Source organism: Python bivittatus, unplaced genomic scaffold (genome assembly GCF_059951505.1).
Source record: "Python bivittatus isolate LINGU-HERP-01145 unplaced genomic scaffold, Pbiv_v1 ctg000020_np1212, whole genome shotgun sequence".
NCBI classification, from domain to species: domain Eukaryota; kingdom Metazoa; phylum Chordata; class Lepidosauria; order Squamata; family Pythonidae; genus Python; species Python bivittatus.
This window is the reverse complement of record NW_028277030.1, coordinates 89,112,976-89,131,834: the sequence shown is the minus strand read 5'-3', so window position 1 is coordinate 89,131,834 and position 18,859 is coordinate 89,112,976. Positions and strand designations below refer to the sequence as shown.

Sequence of the window (18,859 nt, the reverse complement as noted above, 5' to 3'; positions counted from 1 at the left end):
AGAAAAGGATGTTTTCCTTGCCTGGGCTGCTGTGGGCATGAGAGACCATACAATTCCTTGCTTTATATCAAGGTTCCCCAAAGTGGTCAATATTGACCACCAAGGGTCAGTGGGACTATCCAAAGGGTCGATAAATGTCTGGGAGTCAAAAGGGGATCAGTAACATCTGGGGCTCAATAAATGGTTAATAAATGATGGAAGGTCAATTGGGTCAATTCATCTTTTGGGGTCTCTGTAGAGCATCACACCAGTTCCTAGTCCTGAAGGTGAGATGGCTAGTGGTGAGACAGTGTTAACCTGGGTTGGATGGTCAGCCACCAGCCAGAATGGCGAGTAGCCTTGAGTTGTCTCCATAATTATTATTTATGGTATTTATTATTAAGTAGTATTTATTAAATTATTTTCATATAATATTTGGGGGCTGATGAACAATCTGAAACTTCATGAAGGGGTCAAAGAACTGAAGAGTTTGGGGAACCCTGCCTTATATCAACTTCTCTTCCACTAGTCTTAAAATGTTGCCACTTGCAAAACACCGCGCGGGCGGTAAATTGCTTTTGATGTTCTTCCATCAAAGCTGCACCGTGATCTCTCTTCCAACCTGTAAATTCCTCCCCACTTTTGCAATTTCCTTCTGGCTGCAGCTACACAAGTCCTCCTCCCTCCCCCCCCCCCATAGCAATTCCTTCCACAGGGTGAAGATCAGGTCAGATGATCAGAGGTTTGTACAGGAAACTCATTCCCTTCCAGGTATGATTACTCCTCCTTTGAAAAGCAAACACTTAAAACATACACACACAGAGAACAATCAAGCTTTATAGTATATAGGCCTTGCATTCAGCGTAGTTTTGCATCTACCTGGTAAAGCTTATTTGAAAGGTATCCTGCTTTCCGTACCACCTCCTTTCCACTGGCTTGTGATCCTGGGGGGAGGGGGTCATAACCATTCTTTGAAAATGATTAGTTTCTACCTATTTGCATATTTCTGGGTGTCAGCACAAGTTCAAAGTTTACTGCAAAAGGAATCAAGGGGGGAATGAAGGAGCAGCGGCGTGTTAATCTACGGTGGCAAAAAAACAGTCTGGAGCATCAATGAACGTTATGAAAGGGGAAAGAAGACAGCTTAGTTATGTGGACTGCATGAGACAGATTACAAGTACTTATCAAAACTATTGTAATGTGTTAAATCTATCTCCAACCATTTGTTATTACTCCCCCCTCCCAATTATTTCACTCAGGAAAGTCAGGAAATGTTAAAAAATAATATTGTTGAGACCTCCTGAGATTGCCTGAAGCCTTTTGATTTATATGAGTCTCCCTCCCTGCACCTCCCTCCAATTTAAATCCTGTATCAGTGTAGCCAGTCTATGCATCTGTCGCAGTGATCTGCAGCTCACAAAAACTTATGCTTTTTCAAAACAATGTTAGCTAGAAAACATGCTACCAGGCCCCTTCTGATTTTTTGCAAAGAGAATGGTTGGAGATAGGTCCTAAGAAAATGTACAGCTTGAATGTTGTCTGACAGGCCTTCTTTACTCTTTTTTCCCTTCCTTTTCTTGATGGCCTCCGTTTTACAGAACAAGGGGAAGAAAAGCCAGCCCAATCAAGCAAAATGTGTATTTCTGAAGTCTTAGACTGAGGCAGAAACTTACCTAATAACTGAACAGACCCTCCTAACAATGTTCTACTTGTATGATAAAGATGCAACTACTTTTTGCCAATTATGCCATTATATAAGAAATATATGTTGGCAAACCTAGATAGCATATTAAAAAGCAGAGACATCACCTTGCTGACAAAGATCCGCATAGTCAAAGCTATGGTTTTTCCAGTAGTAATGTATGGCTGTGAGAGCTGGACCATAAAGAAGGCTGAGCGCCGAAGAATTGATGCCTTTGAACTGCGGGTGCTGGAGAAGACTCTTAAGAGTCCCCTGGACTGCTAGGAGGTCAAACCAGTCAATCTTAAAGGAAATCAACCCTGATTGCTCATTGGAAGGATTGATAATGAAGCTCAGCCTCAGAGACTTTGGTCACCTAATGCGAAGAGAGGACTCTTTGGAAAAGACCCCGATGCTGGGAAAGATTGAAGGCAAAAGGAGAAGAGGACGGCAGAGGATGAGATGGTTAGATAGCATCACTGAAGCAATGAGCATGAAACTGAGCAAACTCAGGGAGGCAGTGAAGGACAGGAAGGCCTGGCGCGATATGGTTCATGGGGTCATGAAGAGTCGGACACGACTTAACGACTGAACAACAACAACAAGAAGAAATATATGTTACTGAAAAACCAAATATGGATTTTGTCTATTCAATCTTCTTAGCATGAGGTCACTTTATGCTATTCTATCAAAGAATAGAGTTTTGCCACAATATCATGACTTGGGAAAAACAGAAGAGAAATTATATATTTTATTTTTCTAACAAGATGTTAGAAATGGTTGAATGCTCCCTTACTTCATGCAAAAGAGATCAGTCACAGAAGTAAAATTAAGTAACATATGCAGTTAGTGTAATCTGTGGTTCCTAGAATACTGTAAAGGAATTAAGTCAATCCAGCAACCTTCCCCATAAATTGTACATATAGCCACATCTTTGTGTAAAAAATGGGTTGAGTTCTTGAGCTGCATCTAAAGAATGTAATAAGCTTTATTAGCATAGGCAATTCGTACAGCAACCTAATCTCCACAAGATCATCTTAAATTTTAGTTTGCATTTGTTTTGATTTTAGCACAAGGTTGTACTATCTTCACTATAAACTATGGGGCCACATAAACTTAGTATGATCAATGTATAAAATATTACTCCGATGTATGGGATACTGGGAGTCACCTAAGGGCTCCATAGTATATAGGACAGGACCGAGGCAACCCCAATCGCATGCATCCCCCGTTATAAGGTATCATAAGCAGACTGATGGGTAACGTATCAATAAAAACTACTGTACTACTTTGCATCACATTTTAGTGTGATTGTAATCTCAGAATCTTTGTTCAGCACGAAGCATTTATAAACTCCTCATGGCTAAGTGTGCAAGAGACAGCGAGCGTGCAAATCTGGGCACGTTCTATGCAATTAATACTTTTGCCCATTGCGTCCTTACCCTGTCTAAAGGGTTTCCTTTCCTCGGCTTAACGCACCGGGGTTCCCCATCTCCGATCAAAATCCTTGTTCTAGCCCTACTCTGTCCATAAGTGGTAGACGTACCTCATGCATTAGCTAAATTAGCGATACTGTATCATACAGAGAAGGGAATGGCTTCGTAAGCTGAATTGCTGCCTCACAGCTGTCTAGTACAGCGAATGGGAAAAGCTCCGTCAAAATAAACCTAGCAACTGCAGCTAGACCTATCATCATGCTAGTCCTTGTTTAACCACCTTCGGCGCAAAGGCTGCTGGGGAAAAGCACCGGGGAAAGCAGGCCCGGCAGGCCGCGCGCTAATTGACTGCTAGGCCACGCGCTCCCCTTCGCCATGGATGCGGTGCTGGCCGACGCGTTGCTCTCCCAGTGCCCCGACTGGGGCGCGTTGCTGCGGGCGGTGTGCGGCGAAGGGGGAGCGCTCTCCCTCGAGCGAGCGGAGGCGCTGCGTTTCCTCTTGGAGCGGGCGGCGCGGGACGGGCGGCGCGACCAGGGCGAAGAGGTGCAACGGGCGGCCTGGGAGCTGGCGCTGCATCGCTGCCTGCCGGCGCTTCTCAGTGGGAGCGGCGTGTCGGCGGGCGAGGGTCCGGAGGGGCGGCGGCGACTGATGAGGGCCGCTGGTGGAGCGCTGCGTTCCTGCGCCTTGGTCTGCGGACCCCGCCTGGCGGAGCGGCTGGCCGGCGAGGCGCTGGAAAGCTGCGCGGGGACTGAGCGATTGCAGATGGAGGGCAATGTCGAGGTCCTGTGCGCGGTGGCGCCTTGGCTGGAAGACCCCGCGCTGGTCAGGCGAACCGTGGCGGCCGCCCTGCAGCTGCTGCGAGGAGAGGGGGAAGACGAGCTGGAGGAAGAGAAAGCATTGCTGGTGGGCGGCAGGCTGTTGCCGGCGCTAGGAAGAAACGGCGCCGCCCTGAGTCACGTCTGGGAAGGCCTGGTGCTGTCGCCCCTCGGTGCTCCTCCGCGGGTGAACCGGGTTCTGCTGGTCCTGAGCGCCCTCCCCGACGTCCTGTTTCCCTGGCAGGACAGCCTCACTGATCACGAGGCAGCTCCGCTGCTGGATGCGAGGTTTTGTTGCAAGTTTTGGGAAGTGGTGCAAAAGGGACTGACGGAGAACGATGCTTTGTGCCGGAAAAGAGCCCGGTATTTGTTGAAGCGAGCCGTGGATGTATCTGATAAAGTACCTTCGGAGTGCAGGTGTAGCCCGGAGAATGGAAATGGTACCTGGCTGGGGTCTGAATGGAATATGCTAGACACAAAGCCTGTTCTTGCAAGCAGTTAGTATGTGAGGTGATTGTGAGAAAAGGCATGTTTGTGCTGGCTTTCCAACCCAAGGCCAGCTGGTCAGGTTTTGGAACAGCACAATAAATTGCTTTAATTTGATCTGGAGTAGTATTGTTGTGCATTTAAACCTTGCATGTGAGGTACTTGTAATCAGATGACCATAGGTTAGAAATAAATGATAATCAAGCCCTTTCTCCACAATCATCATACTCTGAAATGAATTCCATAAGCAGCTCTGTCAACTTTGCTGAAATTGGATGGTATTACAATCAGTCAAATTCTGTGCTGAGGATCATTAGGAAAGGAACTGAAAACATTGTATCACCCAAAATTGTAATGGCCTTATACAAATCTGTGGCAGATCTGCATCTGGAACATGTACAATTCTGTTCACATTTGAAAAAAGGTATAATCAATCTGGAAGCATTACAGAAGCTAGCAGTCAAAATACCTTCCCTGTGTGAAAAGGATAGAATATTTGAAACTCCTTACTTAGCCTGGAAAAAAGCCATTGAGAAGACATTGATTGAGGTGTATAAAATCCTGGATTAGGAGGTCCCAATTGCGGGAACCATTTTTAGTCAAATATTGTCCTGGGTAAAGATAAAATCAATAGTAGGTACGTCACTAAAGCTGATTCAGTCAAAGATGGAGCATATCAGTCACACTAAATGTAGATGAGAAAACAATGGCAATATGCCTCTATGGATTTTCTAAATTTGCTCAGATAAAGACAAAAACATGGAACTAAGGATTTATAACATAGATTGTTCAAGAGACGCTATTATTCTTCCCTGTCAAAGATCATGTCACAAGACAATGTGCACAGGTAGATTAACAGCTTTTTTAAAGGTTCCCATAATAAAGGAAGATGGATGGAACTGTAAGGAGAGTAAGGACTATGACTTCATTGTTCATTCAATAGTTAGTGAAGTTAATACCTCGTTAAGAATGAACTTGGGCTTGCATTAAAAGCAATGAATGGAAATGCTAGCCTAAGCTTCAGATAGAATAAGGTGAGCAAAAATAGGCTTAGAACAAAAGAAAACTATAGTAGTACATCTTTCATTGTCACACCCATTCCATGCCCTGTCAAACTTCAATACGTTGATCTAGGAGAACCGCTTCATACTAGTTCCTGTGGGATGCAGCCTACTTGGGAAATATGTAAGAGTAGTCTTATGTGATGGATGCTGGTGAAAAAGAATTACCTGGTGAATAACAGATGAGGTGCAAGAAAGCCTCCTGTCCAGATTGCGTGTGGCTATTCTATTGGGTTGAGATAGCAATAGTGTTTGAGAAGTCTATAATGCTAGGAAAGATGGAAAGAAGGAAGGTGGATGGACCCAGTTACAGTGGCAACGGGTATACCATTGGGAGACCTAAAGGACCAGGTTGGGAACAGGTGGTCTGGAGAAAAATCTGTTTGGTCGTAAGAGTTGACAACAAATTGATGGCACATAATCAATTCAGTACCAGTGTACTGTTGTAGGTCTGCTGGGAGAGGGAGAGAGAGAAATTGATTGGGGTCCTTTTCACATATAGAAAATTGTATAAAGTGGAAGGATTATACTCTTAAATGACAATAGTATTTCTAGCTGCCCACATGGACATTTACCTTTTAAGTTTTAAAGACAGTCTTGAGAGACATTTCCTGTTGATAGTGATAGGATTATTTGAGGGGAACACAGGTTGCATTTTTTTTTTTTGTTAGTGACATTGAATTAGGCATAAGCATTATTTATATGTCTTTGTTTAAAAGAAGAAAACATCTGATTTGTTCTTGTAGGATCTTGTTTGTTTTGGTGGTGTGCTGAAAAAAAAGATCAATTTACTCAGTTTTGGGAAAATTATATTTTAATAATGGAGACTTTGGAAGGAAATCAGGTAAATATAGTTTTTAAAGGGCATTGTTTTTTGTTATTATAAATACAGAAAATTGAGAGAGTTGTAAGACACAAAAAGTAGAGATGAAGGCAGAAGTTGAGATGTTGGACTATTTTATTGTTAAGCGGATTTATTAACATTTATAGAAATTAATGCTTTATCTTCAGGGTATATGTATAAAATTTGAAAATAGAAGGAGCAATTCAATCTTGTTAAATATATTTTTTCCTTAAAATCTGTTGAAAGGATTTAAAAGCAGAATTACTTAAAAATGTAGAGTTTATAAAGGAAGTCCTCAATGTGAATTACATAGAAAATTTATGCTAAGGTTTTCATGATCACATCACTTACTATCATGTAGGTCTTAACAGAGATTAATATCTAGCTCTTAACTATAGTTATATTTTTGATTTATATAAAACATATTAATATAATGTCTGTTTTCCAATTTCAGATACATGTTATAAAGCCAGTTTTACCAAAGTTAAATAGCTTGTACGAACTTGCAGTATCAGAAGAAAAAGGTAAGGGTTTTTTTTTTTTGGTAAGATAAGTCTTGTCAATGTTGTTCGGTATCAACAAATAAGTTTTTGAATTTATTTTCAGTACTGCAAAATTTACTGGTACTTGATTACTCAGCTTAACAGCTTTAGAAATATTTTTAGCCTTTATAGTTGGTAACAAATATATAAATGCAAGCCCTTTTAGGTATCTATTCAGTCTTGAAGTTAGTTCATATTGTTTTCCAGAAACATGTTACCTATAGTGGGGCATCAAAACTTTGCCACTACTACACTTGGCAGATACAGTATAATATGTGATCCATGACTGATTTTCTGCAGAAACATGGAAAGAGATGTTTCTCCATCTTAGTATTCCCTTTTCACAGGTTACATTGTTGGTTGAATGATAGGTAAAATCATCATTTTAATTAATTTGATACATATCCCAACTTCCTATCCACAGGGCAATCATTCTGTATATTTACAGAATATACAAAGCATTTGGTTCACAACTGAGTGGCCCTCAAAGCCATGCCATGTTCTGGGTTGGAAAAGGAAGAAATGTACCTGTTTTTCTTTCTTTAGTCCATTCTGCAAAATGGCTTTGCTGCTCATGAGCAGCTCCTTAAAGAGACTTAAGGTCAGGACTTGGTATTGTGTTAAAGCAAACCGGTGTGGACCTAGAGGCACTAAGAGTCTTGGGGCTCTCAGGACAGGAGAAGTCTTGGGCCTGCTCAGTCATCTTGCTGCTTGGATTTCTGCTTCCTAAATTAGAATTTTTGCCAGTTATCCTAGACTGGACCTTGGGCAATTTCAGTATTTTCATATCACCCGCAGGGCTTTGTTGATATCGCTGAAGTGCAAGTAAGACGTAAAATGTCCCAAATTCAGAGCCATCAGTTTTCTGAGAGACTCTTTTAACCCATTCCCTATTCTTACGTTGATATTAGAGGTCAGTCCAGAATCAGTCAGAAAGGAATCTGCTCATAATCATTGTTTCACCCATCACAGCACCAGCTGCACCCAAACAGAATATCAGTTTAAGAATGTGCCCTGCTGCACATGAGAAACCAAAATTCTGAGCCACTTTCAACTAAGTCAGTGTTGTCCAAACTTGGCCACTTTAAGATGAGTGGACTTCAACTCCCAGAATTCCCCAGCCAGCCATGCTGGCTGGGGAATTCTGGGAGTTGAAGTCCACTCAAAGTGGCCAAGTTTGGACAACACTGAACTAAGCAATCTTTGACCATTCTACCACTAATAGCATCTTCTGACATCAGCCAACCATCACTGAGGTGAGATAGATGATAGATGGATAGATGATAGATAGCTTGTCCTCACTACCTCTATATCAGTAGAATAATGGTTAGATGATCAGATTATGTCATAAGTCACTTTTACCTCTTTAATGAAATCCTGAAGAATAAAAATGTTGAGACTGTCCACCGCCAGCCCAGGATTTCCCCAGCTAACCTAGGAAAGAAGACTAGCAAGGGAAGTGGTCCAACACGACTGGTGAACTCTACATTCAATTAAATAGCATTCTGAAATTTTACTTGATAACTGCTGCATAACATTGATAGATATTAATCTGTCAGTTGTTTTCTGGGTTCAGTTCAAGGTGTTGATCTTTTTTAAAGCTTTGATTAGTTTAAGGTCTGACTGTCTAAGTGACTGCTTGTCTTGTGTAAATCAACCACAGTATTAAGATTGGCAGAAAAGATCCTTTTCAAGCCATCCCCATTGTTAACATTGTTTTTCATTGTAGATTGCCTTGGTGATGTTTCTCATAATTTCTGTAACTATATAAAATAATCAGCCCTTGCAAATTATTTGCATAGGCACACAATCAAGGGAAACAGCTTATGCAATTTATACACATTTATTTTTTAACAACAGATGGTTGGATGTTCCATCCATCATGGCATATGTGCATTTACAAAAGAATGTTTGAGAGTGAAAACAAGACATTGGCAAAGGAAAGTGTTATTCACTTTCTTGAAATCTGGCAAACAAAACGTCTTCCCCCATCACAAGGATTTTCAGAGGTAAGGTTTTCTGCTTATCTATATAAGGTATTTTTTATTATTCCTCTAAAGAAGGCCTAGCTGTCTGTTGCCACTATCCCCTTGGGAGAAAACATTTTAAACCTTTTTATGTAGCTGATGCATAATTCCTTTACATATTTTTCAACAGTTGAAGCCAGTGTTTTTGTAAAATCTTACCTGAAGATTTAAACTGTTCCCTATTTAATCATACGCATGTGTCTATATCTAGATATATATCTACTGTAGATCAGATAAAATACAATTAATGTCTGTTTTATTTCTTTTAATGCAAATCTAATTTCTTTTGTTTAGTTCATTATTGGCCCTTTAATGGATGCTCTTTCAGAAAGTTCTCTTTATAGCAGGTAAATACATTGTTTAATGAAAAACTCAGTAAGTGAATTTCTGCAGATGCTGAAAGATAACTTTTTTTTGGTTCCAATTTTTGTGGCACTTTGGGGAAGAACTGCATATTCATATCTGTCTTTAACAGCAGTTAAACTATAGTCTTCCTTTCATTCAGAATAGGGAGCAAAAAAAAAAATGTCTTGATGGAATAGGGAGGAGGAAAAAAACCATCCTCATTATCATCCAGTTACATTAATCTTTGGTGCACCTACATTTAAGACATGGAGAGAAAAAGTAAGAGAAACTGTAGAAAACAGTTCTCTTGGATGCTACTGTTGCTAGTCAATCGATTATATAGTGCAGAAGTGGCCACGTTTATCTTTTTGAGAGGTCAAGGGCCACAATGGATGTAATAATGACTTAAAATGGGCAGATGGATGTTATGCAGGTTGAAGGGGGCTGGATTGCTGTTTTCTTTTTTTCTCTTAGATTTGGGGGGCTCTGAAGAAGCTTTCTTTTTAAAATTATGCTACCCTCATTTTAAGGCCTATACTTCAGTTTTCATGTGTTTTCCTCCTCAAAATGTTCAACAATTATGGTCGGGGGTTCCAAAAATTGCAAAAAAAAAAAAAAAGTGGGAACAGCAAATTATTTTCCTTGATTCAGTGACTCAAGAAATGAGTTTGCTTATTCAGAAAAGGTTTGTGGGTTTTTTGAGGATAGCTTGCTTCTGGAATGTTGATCTGATCTAAACTGTTTTTTTATTTCAATTAAGAGGTGCAGCCAGGTATCGTAGTGTGCGAAGAGGTTGTGGGAGCTGATGTTGTGGCCTGTTCTTACTCTGACAACCTCCTGCACATCCTCTCTTACGGGTGGGGGATCTTCCTGAATTAGTTGGATGTGGTATGAGAGAAAGGTGAGCACATAGGCAGCTTTTATGAATGAGTGCTCTGCTCGTGCAAAATGCTTCTGTCTAATTTTGAGAAACTTCTGTCCTCCAGAGCTCTCTGGGTTACTGTTTACCCCATTCCAACAAGTAAGATGAGTTTCCTTTTTAGGTTGAGAATCTACCAGAGAAAGCAGGATGCATAGAAGTCAGCTTTACACTCTCTTATCTTGCATTCAAACCAAATGAATACTGTAGAAGCTCTTCTAATAATATTTTGGTTATTTATCAGCATGAAATATATCTCTGTTTAGGTTTTGATAATCTGCAAATTTATTCAATAATCCAATAAGATAATAAAATCAGATTGTAGCCTTGGCACTGAATTTCTTTGGATTATCTCTTTGCTTTAACTTAACAGGTTATCAGGTCAGATTATGGGCACTTGTCCACCGTTAGGAATAATGCTGCAGAATTTCATGGCAACTTTCTTCACAAGCCTTCCAGAAAGAGGAAAAAGTATGTGTAGTTAATGGAATAGCATAAATGTCAGTTCTCTGTTTCAGGATAACTTCTTATTAGTAGCTGCTTTTACTGTCATTTTTGGTAGAAAGGCTGGGTATAAGTTTGATGATGATGATGATATGGGAATAGGTGTTTGTGCAGGGCTTATCCAGCCATATCACTAGGTCTGGGAGGCTGGCACAGACCCATATTGCAGAAGATTTTACTGGCATGTACCAAAAATTGCATTAGAGGTGCAGTGGCCTTCTGAAAGAGAGAAATTAACCTCAAATCACCTGCTAAATTTCATGACAGAATGTGGTGATTTGGCTGCTGGCTTGATCTTAGCCTGGCATTTTGGCTACTGCGTTAAACTCGTTCTTCTTTCCACGGTAATGAGGCTCAGAATCTGGGGATGATAGTGAAAGCGCACCAGCAGTATTAAACACTCATAGAATTGGAACAAGTAAAACAGCATACTGTTATCTAGCCTTTTCGCTGTCTTCTTTACTGTCTTCTCTTTCTCAGTTGTCATGTGTGTTTATCCCCCGGGTCAAACCATCTGCCTCTTGGGCTAAGATTAGTAAAGAGATCCGAAAGATTTGGGGATTATAATCTAAATTGTGACTGAGAAAATATATTTATTCCTATTTACTGTTGAAATTAGCTTTACTTTCAATGTGATAATAATGCTATTTTCTTTCTTTTTTAAGGGAGCTTTTTGTTAAAATTTATTCAGAAGATGAGCAATAGGCACTGGTGTGCTATTCCTGTTTTGTTTCTCTCCATGGCATTGACACATATACCACAGTGCAGAGCACTGGATAGCCAAGGGCTCCTCGCACTAAGGTGAGGTTATGAATTTTGTTTCTGTAGTACATTTTCTGTATACTTGGTTCGTTGTTTAACTTTTCAGAGCATGTATCTGATCCACTTACAGAAATGTTCTGCAGTGTACTATGATCACACATCAGGTTCTCCTACGAGGAGCTGCTCAGTGCTTTCTTCTTAAAGCAGCTATACACTTAATAGATATAGTAAGTATTTTATTTTTAAACAAATATTTGCTTTAATATACAGAAGGAAAAAATAAAGTGAAAAAGGACAAAAATATATTATACTGTAATATGTGTAAGAAATAACTCAATTTTTAAACAAAGCATTAAATGTTGGCTATATAGAGTAATTGTCGTTTTTTCTTAGTAAGTATTCCAATCCTGATAGTTTTTTTGTATTTTAGGAAAGCCAATTTGTCACATAACTTAATAGTTTTCTAGTGCTTTGATGGATACATTTTTCTCCTTTAAAAGTGCAACAATCCAACTTGTTTGATTACTTCTTGAAAATGCAAATTGAAATATTACCCCTATTTAAATTGTCTTCCCAGCCATCAATTTTTCAAAAAAACAAACAAGTCAGCTTTCATATGCGTATTTATCATGAATTAAAATGAACAACTACATGACTAATTATTATGACCAAGGTATGATATTCCAAGTTATTCAAGAAACTCTGTATTTCAATTTGTTCTCCCTGGTATAAAATATATCAGGAATTAAGGTTTTATTAATTCAAATGCAGACGTACGCCATAAATGTGTCAGGATCATCATGGTTTGGGCTCAAGAAAGATATCTGATTGCTGTCTTATTTATATTTCTTGTTTTTGAAAATAAGTGCAATTTGCTCTTCTATTTAACCATGTAATGAAGAATTGTGTTCCAAACTGCATTACCAGCTTGCATGTTGAAGTTTAATGTTCGTGAAAGAAAGTATGCATGTGTGTTTTTCCTCTTTGAAAATGGCCATGGAGATTAAGCTGATGCTTGAACATAAAATGTAGAATTTTGTCTGAAATGTATGGATTACTGAAATGTATGGATATGTAATGGAAAGCACATTACTAAATAAGGCTTTGCTAAAACGTTGTGTTGTCAAATGTGGTTAGAATTGGTATTTCTTGAAGAAAAATATGAAATGGCAAAAAATGAAAAAGGCAATGCTACATAAATAAGCAAAAAGAGACGTGCAATGTGGAAATATTCTATCTTTAAAGTATTCAATCTTTAAACACAATATTTATTTTCTCAGGTTTGCAATAAATCTTAATTAAATTTGTTCCTTTAGGAAAAAGTACCACTCTCAGATATTTCAAACTTCATTACGTATCTAAAACCAGAGGAGTCACTAGGCAGAGGAACTGCTTTGTGGACAATGGTGAGAAAAATGAAATAATCTGTTATTATATAACTGAGGAATAACTGTTAGCCTTGGTGGTGGCTTGTCTCATTAAGAAGGATTGTATGGCATCAGCACTCTGATCAGAAGCCCATATGCACAGTAGGATTTTTTCCCATTTTCTTATTCCCACTTGTCTAGGTGACCTAAAAAAATGTGTCGATGTTAGGTTTGTAATGTAAGATTACAAACTTAGTTGAATTCAGGTTGAACCAGTATTCCTGCCCAAGCAAGCTGTCTTGTATGTGAATTAATATTATTACTCCCTCCCACTGAGGTTAACATGCTATGTCTCAAGTATCTGAGTATCTGCTGACTCCCTGAGTATCTTTCCCAAGTATCTGCTGAATCCCCCAAATGGTTCTTGAGGCAGCAGTGGAGAGAAGGGACATCAAATCAAATCAAATCAGATCAAATCTCTTTATTACAATCTTTGACCAGAGAAGGAACATCTGAATCCCATTGCCTAATTAGAGTTCCACTTGTACTTACAGCTTTTTGATTCTGAACATTTTTGCTGGGGATAACATCATCCAGCAACACTGATGTATACTACATCTTGCAATGTTGTTTTATTTATTTTAAGTTATATATTCCTTCATATTAGATTTTAGGGCTGCAAGTGAGGGTAATACAGTAAGATTAATGAAGCAGTGGTGAGCTTTTGGGCTGAATGGCCGTGGTCTAGTTTTCTTTTGTTCTGATGTTTCACCAGCGGCTGTGGCTGGCATCTTCAGAGGCAGGGTGAGCCGCTTTGTGGTGTACCTCTTGGCAGCTCACAGGCAACTGGAGATGGTCAGATAATTGGTCAAAGTGAAGGCAACAGCTAAAAGTGAAAAAAAAAATTCATAAGGTTAAAATGGATAAATAAAATGATTCCTTTTTTCATGCTTATGAAGGACCACAATGTTCATAGTAATTCCACTTAGAGATGTTGCTCCATTATAAGAACTCCAGTGCCTGAAGTCTTAGTCTATATATTCTGTACTAATAACAATGGAAGTTTTAAACTCTTTTTACAATCAAGTCCACATCTAATGAATCACGGTAATTCAACCAGACATTGTTAAGCTTCTGGAATGCTAACAACTCAGAACTGTCTTATACTGAACAACATTTATACCCTTATTTGTGATCGTGATGTAACTTAAAGTACCCTAAAATAAAGTAGGCAGTAGTATTATAATCAGGCAAATATAGTTGCATTTAGTGGTTCATAGAAAAATAATATGAGAAATCAAAAATAGTGTTTCATTCTGTTTTGCTCAGCTTTGTGACTGGTTGCACGTAAATGACAAGTTCTTTCAAAGGACTTTAAATTGCGAAGTGCCACAAGACAAAACAGCATTAAGTGTTTATGTACAGCTTCTTGTGGAGAATTACCTGAAAGCACCTCTAACCAATTGTAAGTAGTGTGTAATAATATTGCTTGTTAAAGTAGGGACACATTTATAAAATAGTTGATTCCTAATGTTATGGATAATTTTAATATTGTATAAAATGTTTGGAATGCTTATTAATTGATAATATTTTCATTTAATATTTATTTAATAAATGTGCATGGCTGCCCATCTCATATACATGACTCTGGGCATCTAACAAAAACAGAATAAAAACAGAATAAAAACAAAACCAAAATTGTAAATAATATAAATAGCATAAAATAACAGCTGAGAACAACATCCTACAACCAGTACAATCACAAAACAGGCTCACCCATACTATCAAGGCCCCAGGTTTGATGGCAAAACCAGATCTTTAATGCCTTGTGAAAAGCCATCCAAGTCTGACCTATAGGGGGAAGATGTTCCAGAGGGCAGATGCCACAACAGAAAAGGCTCTGTTCCTGTGTCCTTCCAGATGGCACTCTCTCATGGATGGGACTCTGAGAAAGCCTTTCCCACTGGATCTTATGGGCCAAGTATATACCACTGGGGAGAAACAGTCCTGTAAGTAACCTGGCCCCAAGCTGTGAAGGGTTTTAAAGGTAACCACTAGTACCTTGAGTGGTACCCGGAAGCATACTGGTAGCCAACGCAGCTTGCAGAACAGTGATGTCACATTTGCTGAAGAATGAGCACCCATACCTGCCTGCGCCACCACATTTTGCACCAGCTGAAGCTTCTGAATACTCTTCAGGGATAGCCCCATGTAGAATTTGCTGCAGTAATCCAATTGGAAGGTGACAAAGGCATGAATGACTGCGAGCAGAGCTCCCCCAGTCCAGGAACAGATACAACCAATGTGTAGCTCAGGGTTGAACTGTGGAGTCCTTGGGGTTCTCTGAGCTTGGTTCTTTTCTTGCAAATGTTTCATTACCCGGCTAGGTAACTTCTTCAGTGCTAAAATGGGATGTTTAGCACTGAAGATGTTACCTAGCCGAGTAATGAAACATTTGCAAGAAAAGAACCAAGCTCAGAGAACCCCGAACGACTCCACAGATACAACCGGCGCACAAAACGAAGCTGTACAAAAGCCCTCCTGGCCACGGCTGCTGACTGCTCTTTGAGCAGGAGCTGCGAGTCCAGGAGGACCCCCACATTGCACATAGAATCTGTCTGGGGCAGTGCAACCCCATTCAGAACTAGAGATAAAAGGTTCCCCAGCACTGGGGAAGTCCCTAAGTTAAGCTAATGTAGGTTTGAAGATGATTTTATGGTTTTGATCAAATAATTAATATGAAAATTACATTTATTAAAATGGGTGTTTTATTTTGAAGTTGAAATCCCATTTCAACCTATGATATTTTTATTAAACTCCAGCAAACCACACATTTCTTCCAAATACACTGAACTGGCATTGTACAGATAGTCCTTGCTTAACGGTTCAGCAACCATTCGAAATTATGGTGGCGCTGAACAAATAGTACTTATGCTCGGTCCCCAAAGTTACGGCCATTGCAGTGCCCCCATGGTCACATGAACAAAATTTGGGCGCTTGGCAGCCCACACACATTTACTTCATCTCCCCCCATCTCTGCCCTTTTGGCCACCCTACACAGCAGCACTCCTTGGTGGCAGTGCTGGGGTCTTCAGTGGTCTTGGTGGGCTGCCACTGCTCCGGGCGTCTACTTCAGCCTCAGTGCTGCTGCTGCCAAGGAGTGCCACCTCAAGCCCTGTGCTGCAGCCAGCCACCACAGAGCAAAGCCCCTGCTGCCCTGTGCTGTGCAGGTCCTGTTGCGCCCATCTGACTTTCGCCATCTTCCTTCTGCTGATGAGGCAGTGGGGGACTGGGGAACCGTGTGATTCGCTTAATGACCACCACAAAAAAGTCATAAAATTGGGTACAGTCACATGATGCCTCACTTAATGACCGCACTGCTTAACTATGAATTTTCAAGTCCCTATTGTGGTTGTAATTCTAGGACTATCTGTGTTTTTACAGTTCAATAGAAATATGTCTTGACTAGGAATCAAGTATGAAATATATTATGGTTCTCAAAGTTGATAATGGTGCATTAGGATGTATTAGCTAGATGATATTTTAGATCTGGTGGTTATTCAAGATTTGTTGATTATCCATCTGCATTCTGTTGCTTATATTGTTTTTTTCCCCCCTTCCTTACAATATTTTCTATGTTCTTTTAAATGTATTTCTATCAGAAAAAAAAGGAACAATTTCAAAAATGTATAGGTTATTATGGAATTGGAATTAAGTCACACGTAGATATACCACCCTGGTGGAATTGAAGAAAGCTCAGGATATGGATTAAGGAAAACAAATAGATGAGATGAAGTAGCGAGCACTATGGAACTCAGGTGGTTTTCTGTCAGCTTCCATGCATGAGATGCAGTGTAAATTAGTACATCGCTGACATTTAACTCCACTTAGAATAGCACAGATTACTCATCAAAATGTTGGATGGCCTGCAATCAGCAGGGGACATTTTACATATGTGAAAAAAAATGTGAAAAGGTTGCTTCTTTTTAGAAGAAAATACATGAAGTCAGAATAATAATCAAAAAGTAGAATGCATTCACCATTGGGCTTATTATATATTTTCAAGAGAGATAATTCTACATAAGACAAAAAGGAACTTATTATATATTTACTTCTACCTGCTAAATAAGTAATTACTCAAAAGTGGAAATTCTTAATTTCTCATTAGGCAGCTAGCATACATGGTCAGTTGCTCATCTTGAGAAAGTCATTAATAAATTTGAATGTTAAATTTGATGTTTACGAAACCAAAATGAAAGTAGAAATTCTTTATATGTTCTCAATAACGATTTTTAGAAAGTAGTTTAAATTCCACATACGACAGCATTAGTTTTGAGCTGGACTGATGATTATTGTGAAATTGAATACTTTAAAATGTATTTGTACCTGCATACCTGTCTAACTTTTCATATTAAAAAGCTAGTTGTTTTTTTTCACAACAGCAGAAGATTTCCTTATGCCGGACTGGTTTGAGGCTAAACAGGTGGCTACAATGATCCTTCTAGCTGCCGATGTGGAAGAGATAAGACACACACATAAGTAAGTATAAGATTATTCCATTAGATGCCAAAGAGGCTAACAAGGACCAATCTCAAGTCAGAATTTAGGGAGGCTTTGTAACTTACTAATATATTTGTTTTCTTGGGGAATATTTAAGGGTTTATCCTCTCCTTCTGCTAATTGATTGTAATGTATCTTAAAATAATAGTCTGATTTATATCTTCAGTCTGTCTCTTTTTTCCATTCTCTTTCTACAAATGATGCCTTTGACTCAGAACTGAAACATGCCCAAACTTGTGTCAGTACCCACGGGGACTTCTGGTGTGGACACCATTCCTCTCAAGATCATATCATGGTGTGGTGTGGTTGTGGTGATTTCTCCTGCTTGTTACTGTTTGGAAGGTGTAGGTGTGACTTCAGTGCTGTGTGACACCTACACATTTTAGAGAATGCAGCTTCTCTCTCCAGAAGTCAGAGTAATAGATGGTGATTCTTTTTTTATTGTTTATTTTGTATAGTGACAATACCAGCACTGAACAGATTGGCCTGAAGGCTCTCCTAAATCCTCTGCTGGATGTGTTGCTGAAACTTGGCACTAATCCTTACATCTCATCACTGAAAATTGATAAAAGCCTACAGCTGCTATTGAAGCTAATGCAGACTTGTTCAGTCAAAAATTCCAGACCAGAAGTTGGTTAGTGGTACCTTCAGTATGTTAACTTTATTAATCTTGATCTTCTAACTGGAATAACATAATAAAGCCTATGAAAATCACTTCACCCTCACACCTAAAATTTTGATCAAATGTCTTGGATTCCATCATCAAATGTTTGCCATTGGTAATAAAGATGAGGTCCCATTCACACAATCACTTTTGTAGGGACCTGACCAGCCACTTCAAAGAAGAGAGAACTGGTGAACCAAGAATACAAATACCCTGTTCAGGCATCTGAATATAAGGCATGGAATGGGGTTTGAGCCTTAATATACAAAACTTTTTGAATCTACAGTTTTCTACAGAAATTGTTGAGGCCCACATTTATGGGGTTCCAAAGTATCAAATCATTCCTTTGAAGCCCAGTTATTTATCTCTTTCAGGTTCAGCCTCTCTCATCTAAGTAACTCCCCATTGCCACCCATCAAGGCAGACCAACTCTCTCTTTACTTTCTCTCTCCCCTTGTTGGGTTGTTTTAAGCCTCATTAATTCATTCATTTCTACATCTCATTCTAGGCTCAGACTCCTCCTTTCCCTCTCATCCTTCTGGGGTTCTACCATTACAGCCCTGTCTTGTCCCAGTAGCCCCCCAGTTTAGAAAATTGGATATAGTCTGAAATTTATACAGTCCGTTTTTGAAATGTATCTGAAAACATCTTTTTATTTTTACTTTTGACAGTTGAGATAATTATTCAGAATAGTTAAAAATAGCTTTATGGAATGGTTGGCTGGAAATTGGGCTGAAATCTAATGCTTTTTATTTATCAGTTTAAAAACATTATCTAGTTACGGATCTAAAGTTCCAGTACCAACTCTCTTCTAATTGGGAGGAGCATCACTCCTAGATCTGTTCTTTGTAGAGAGAGGATTTTCTG

At 39.3% G+C, this 18,859-nt stretch overlaps 1 protein-coding gene across 3 annotated transcripts in view; it reads left to right on the top strand.

Moving 5' to 3' along the window:
* Window positions 1–3,409: 3,409 nt before the first annotated feature.
* TARBP1 (tRNA guanosine 2 -O-methyltransferase TARBP1) overlaps window positions 3,410–18,859 on the top strand; it is a 37,009-nt gene continuing 21,559 nt past the window's right edge. The window contains exons 1-12 of one of the 3 annotated variants that reach the window (XM_025166554.2): window positions 3,410–4,351; window positions 6,205–6,302; window positions 6,757–6,826; window positions 8,705–8,853; window positions 9,166–9,218; window positions 10,509–10,606; window positions 11,305–11,440; window positions 11,532–11,628; window positions 12,718–12,807; window positions 14,098–14,233; window positions 17,211–17,307; window positions 17,787–17,962. In XM_025166554.2, the coding sequence (XP_025022322.1) occupies window positions 3,472–4,351; window positions 6,205–6,302; window positions 6,757–6,826; window positions 8,705–8,853; window positions 9,166–9,218; window positions 10,509–10,606; window positions 11,305–11,440; window positions 11,532–11,628; window positions 12,718–12,807; window positions 14,098–14,233; window positions 17,211–17,307; window positions 17,787–17,962 (2,080 nt within the window). In that variant the 5' untranslated portion in view covers window positions 3,410–3,471. The remainder of the gene's footprint in view (window positions 4,352–6,204; window positions 6,303–6,756; window positions 6,827–8,704; window positions 8,854–9,165; window positions 9,219–10,508; window positions 10,607–11,304; window positions 11,441–11,531; window positions 11,629–12,717; window positions 12,808–14,097; window positions 14,234–17,210; window positions 17,308–17,786; window positions 17,963–18,859) is intronic. The other 2 variants (XM_088143579.1, XM_088143585.1) reach the window with 2 other exon arrangements.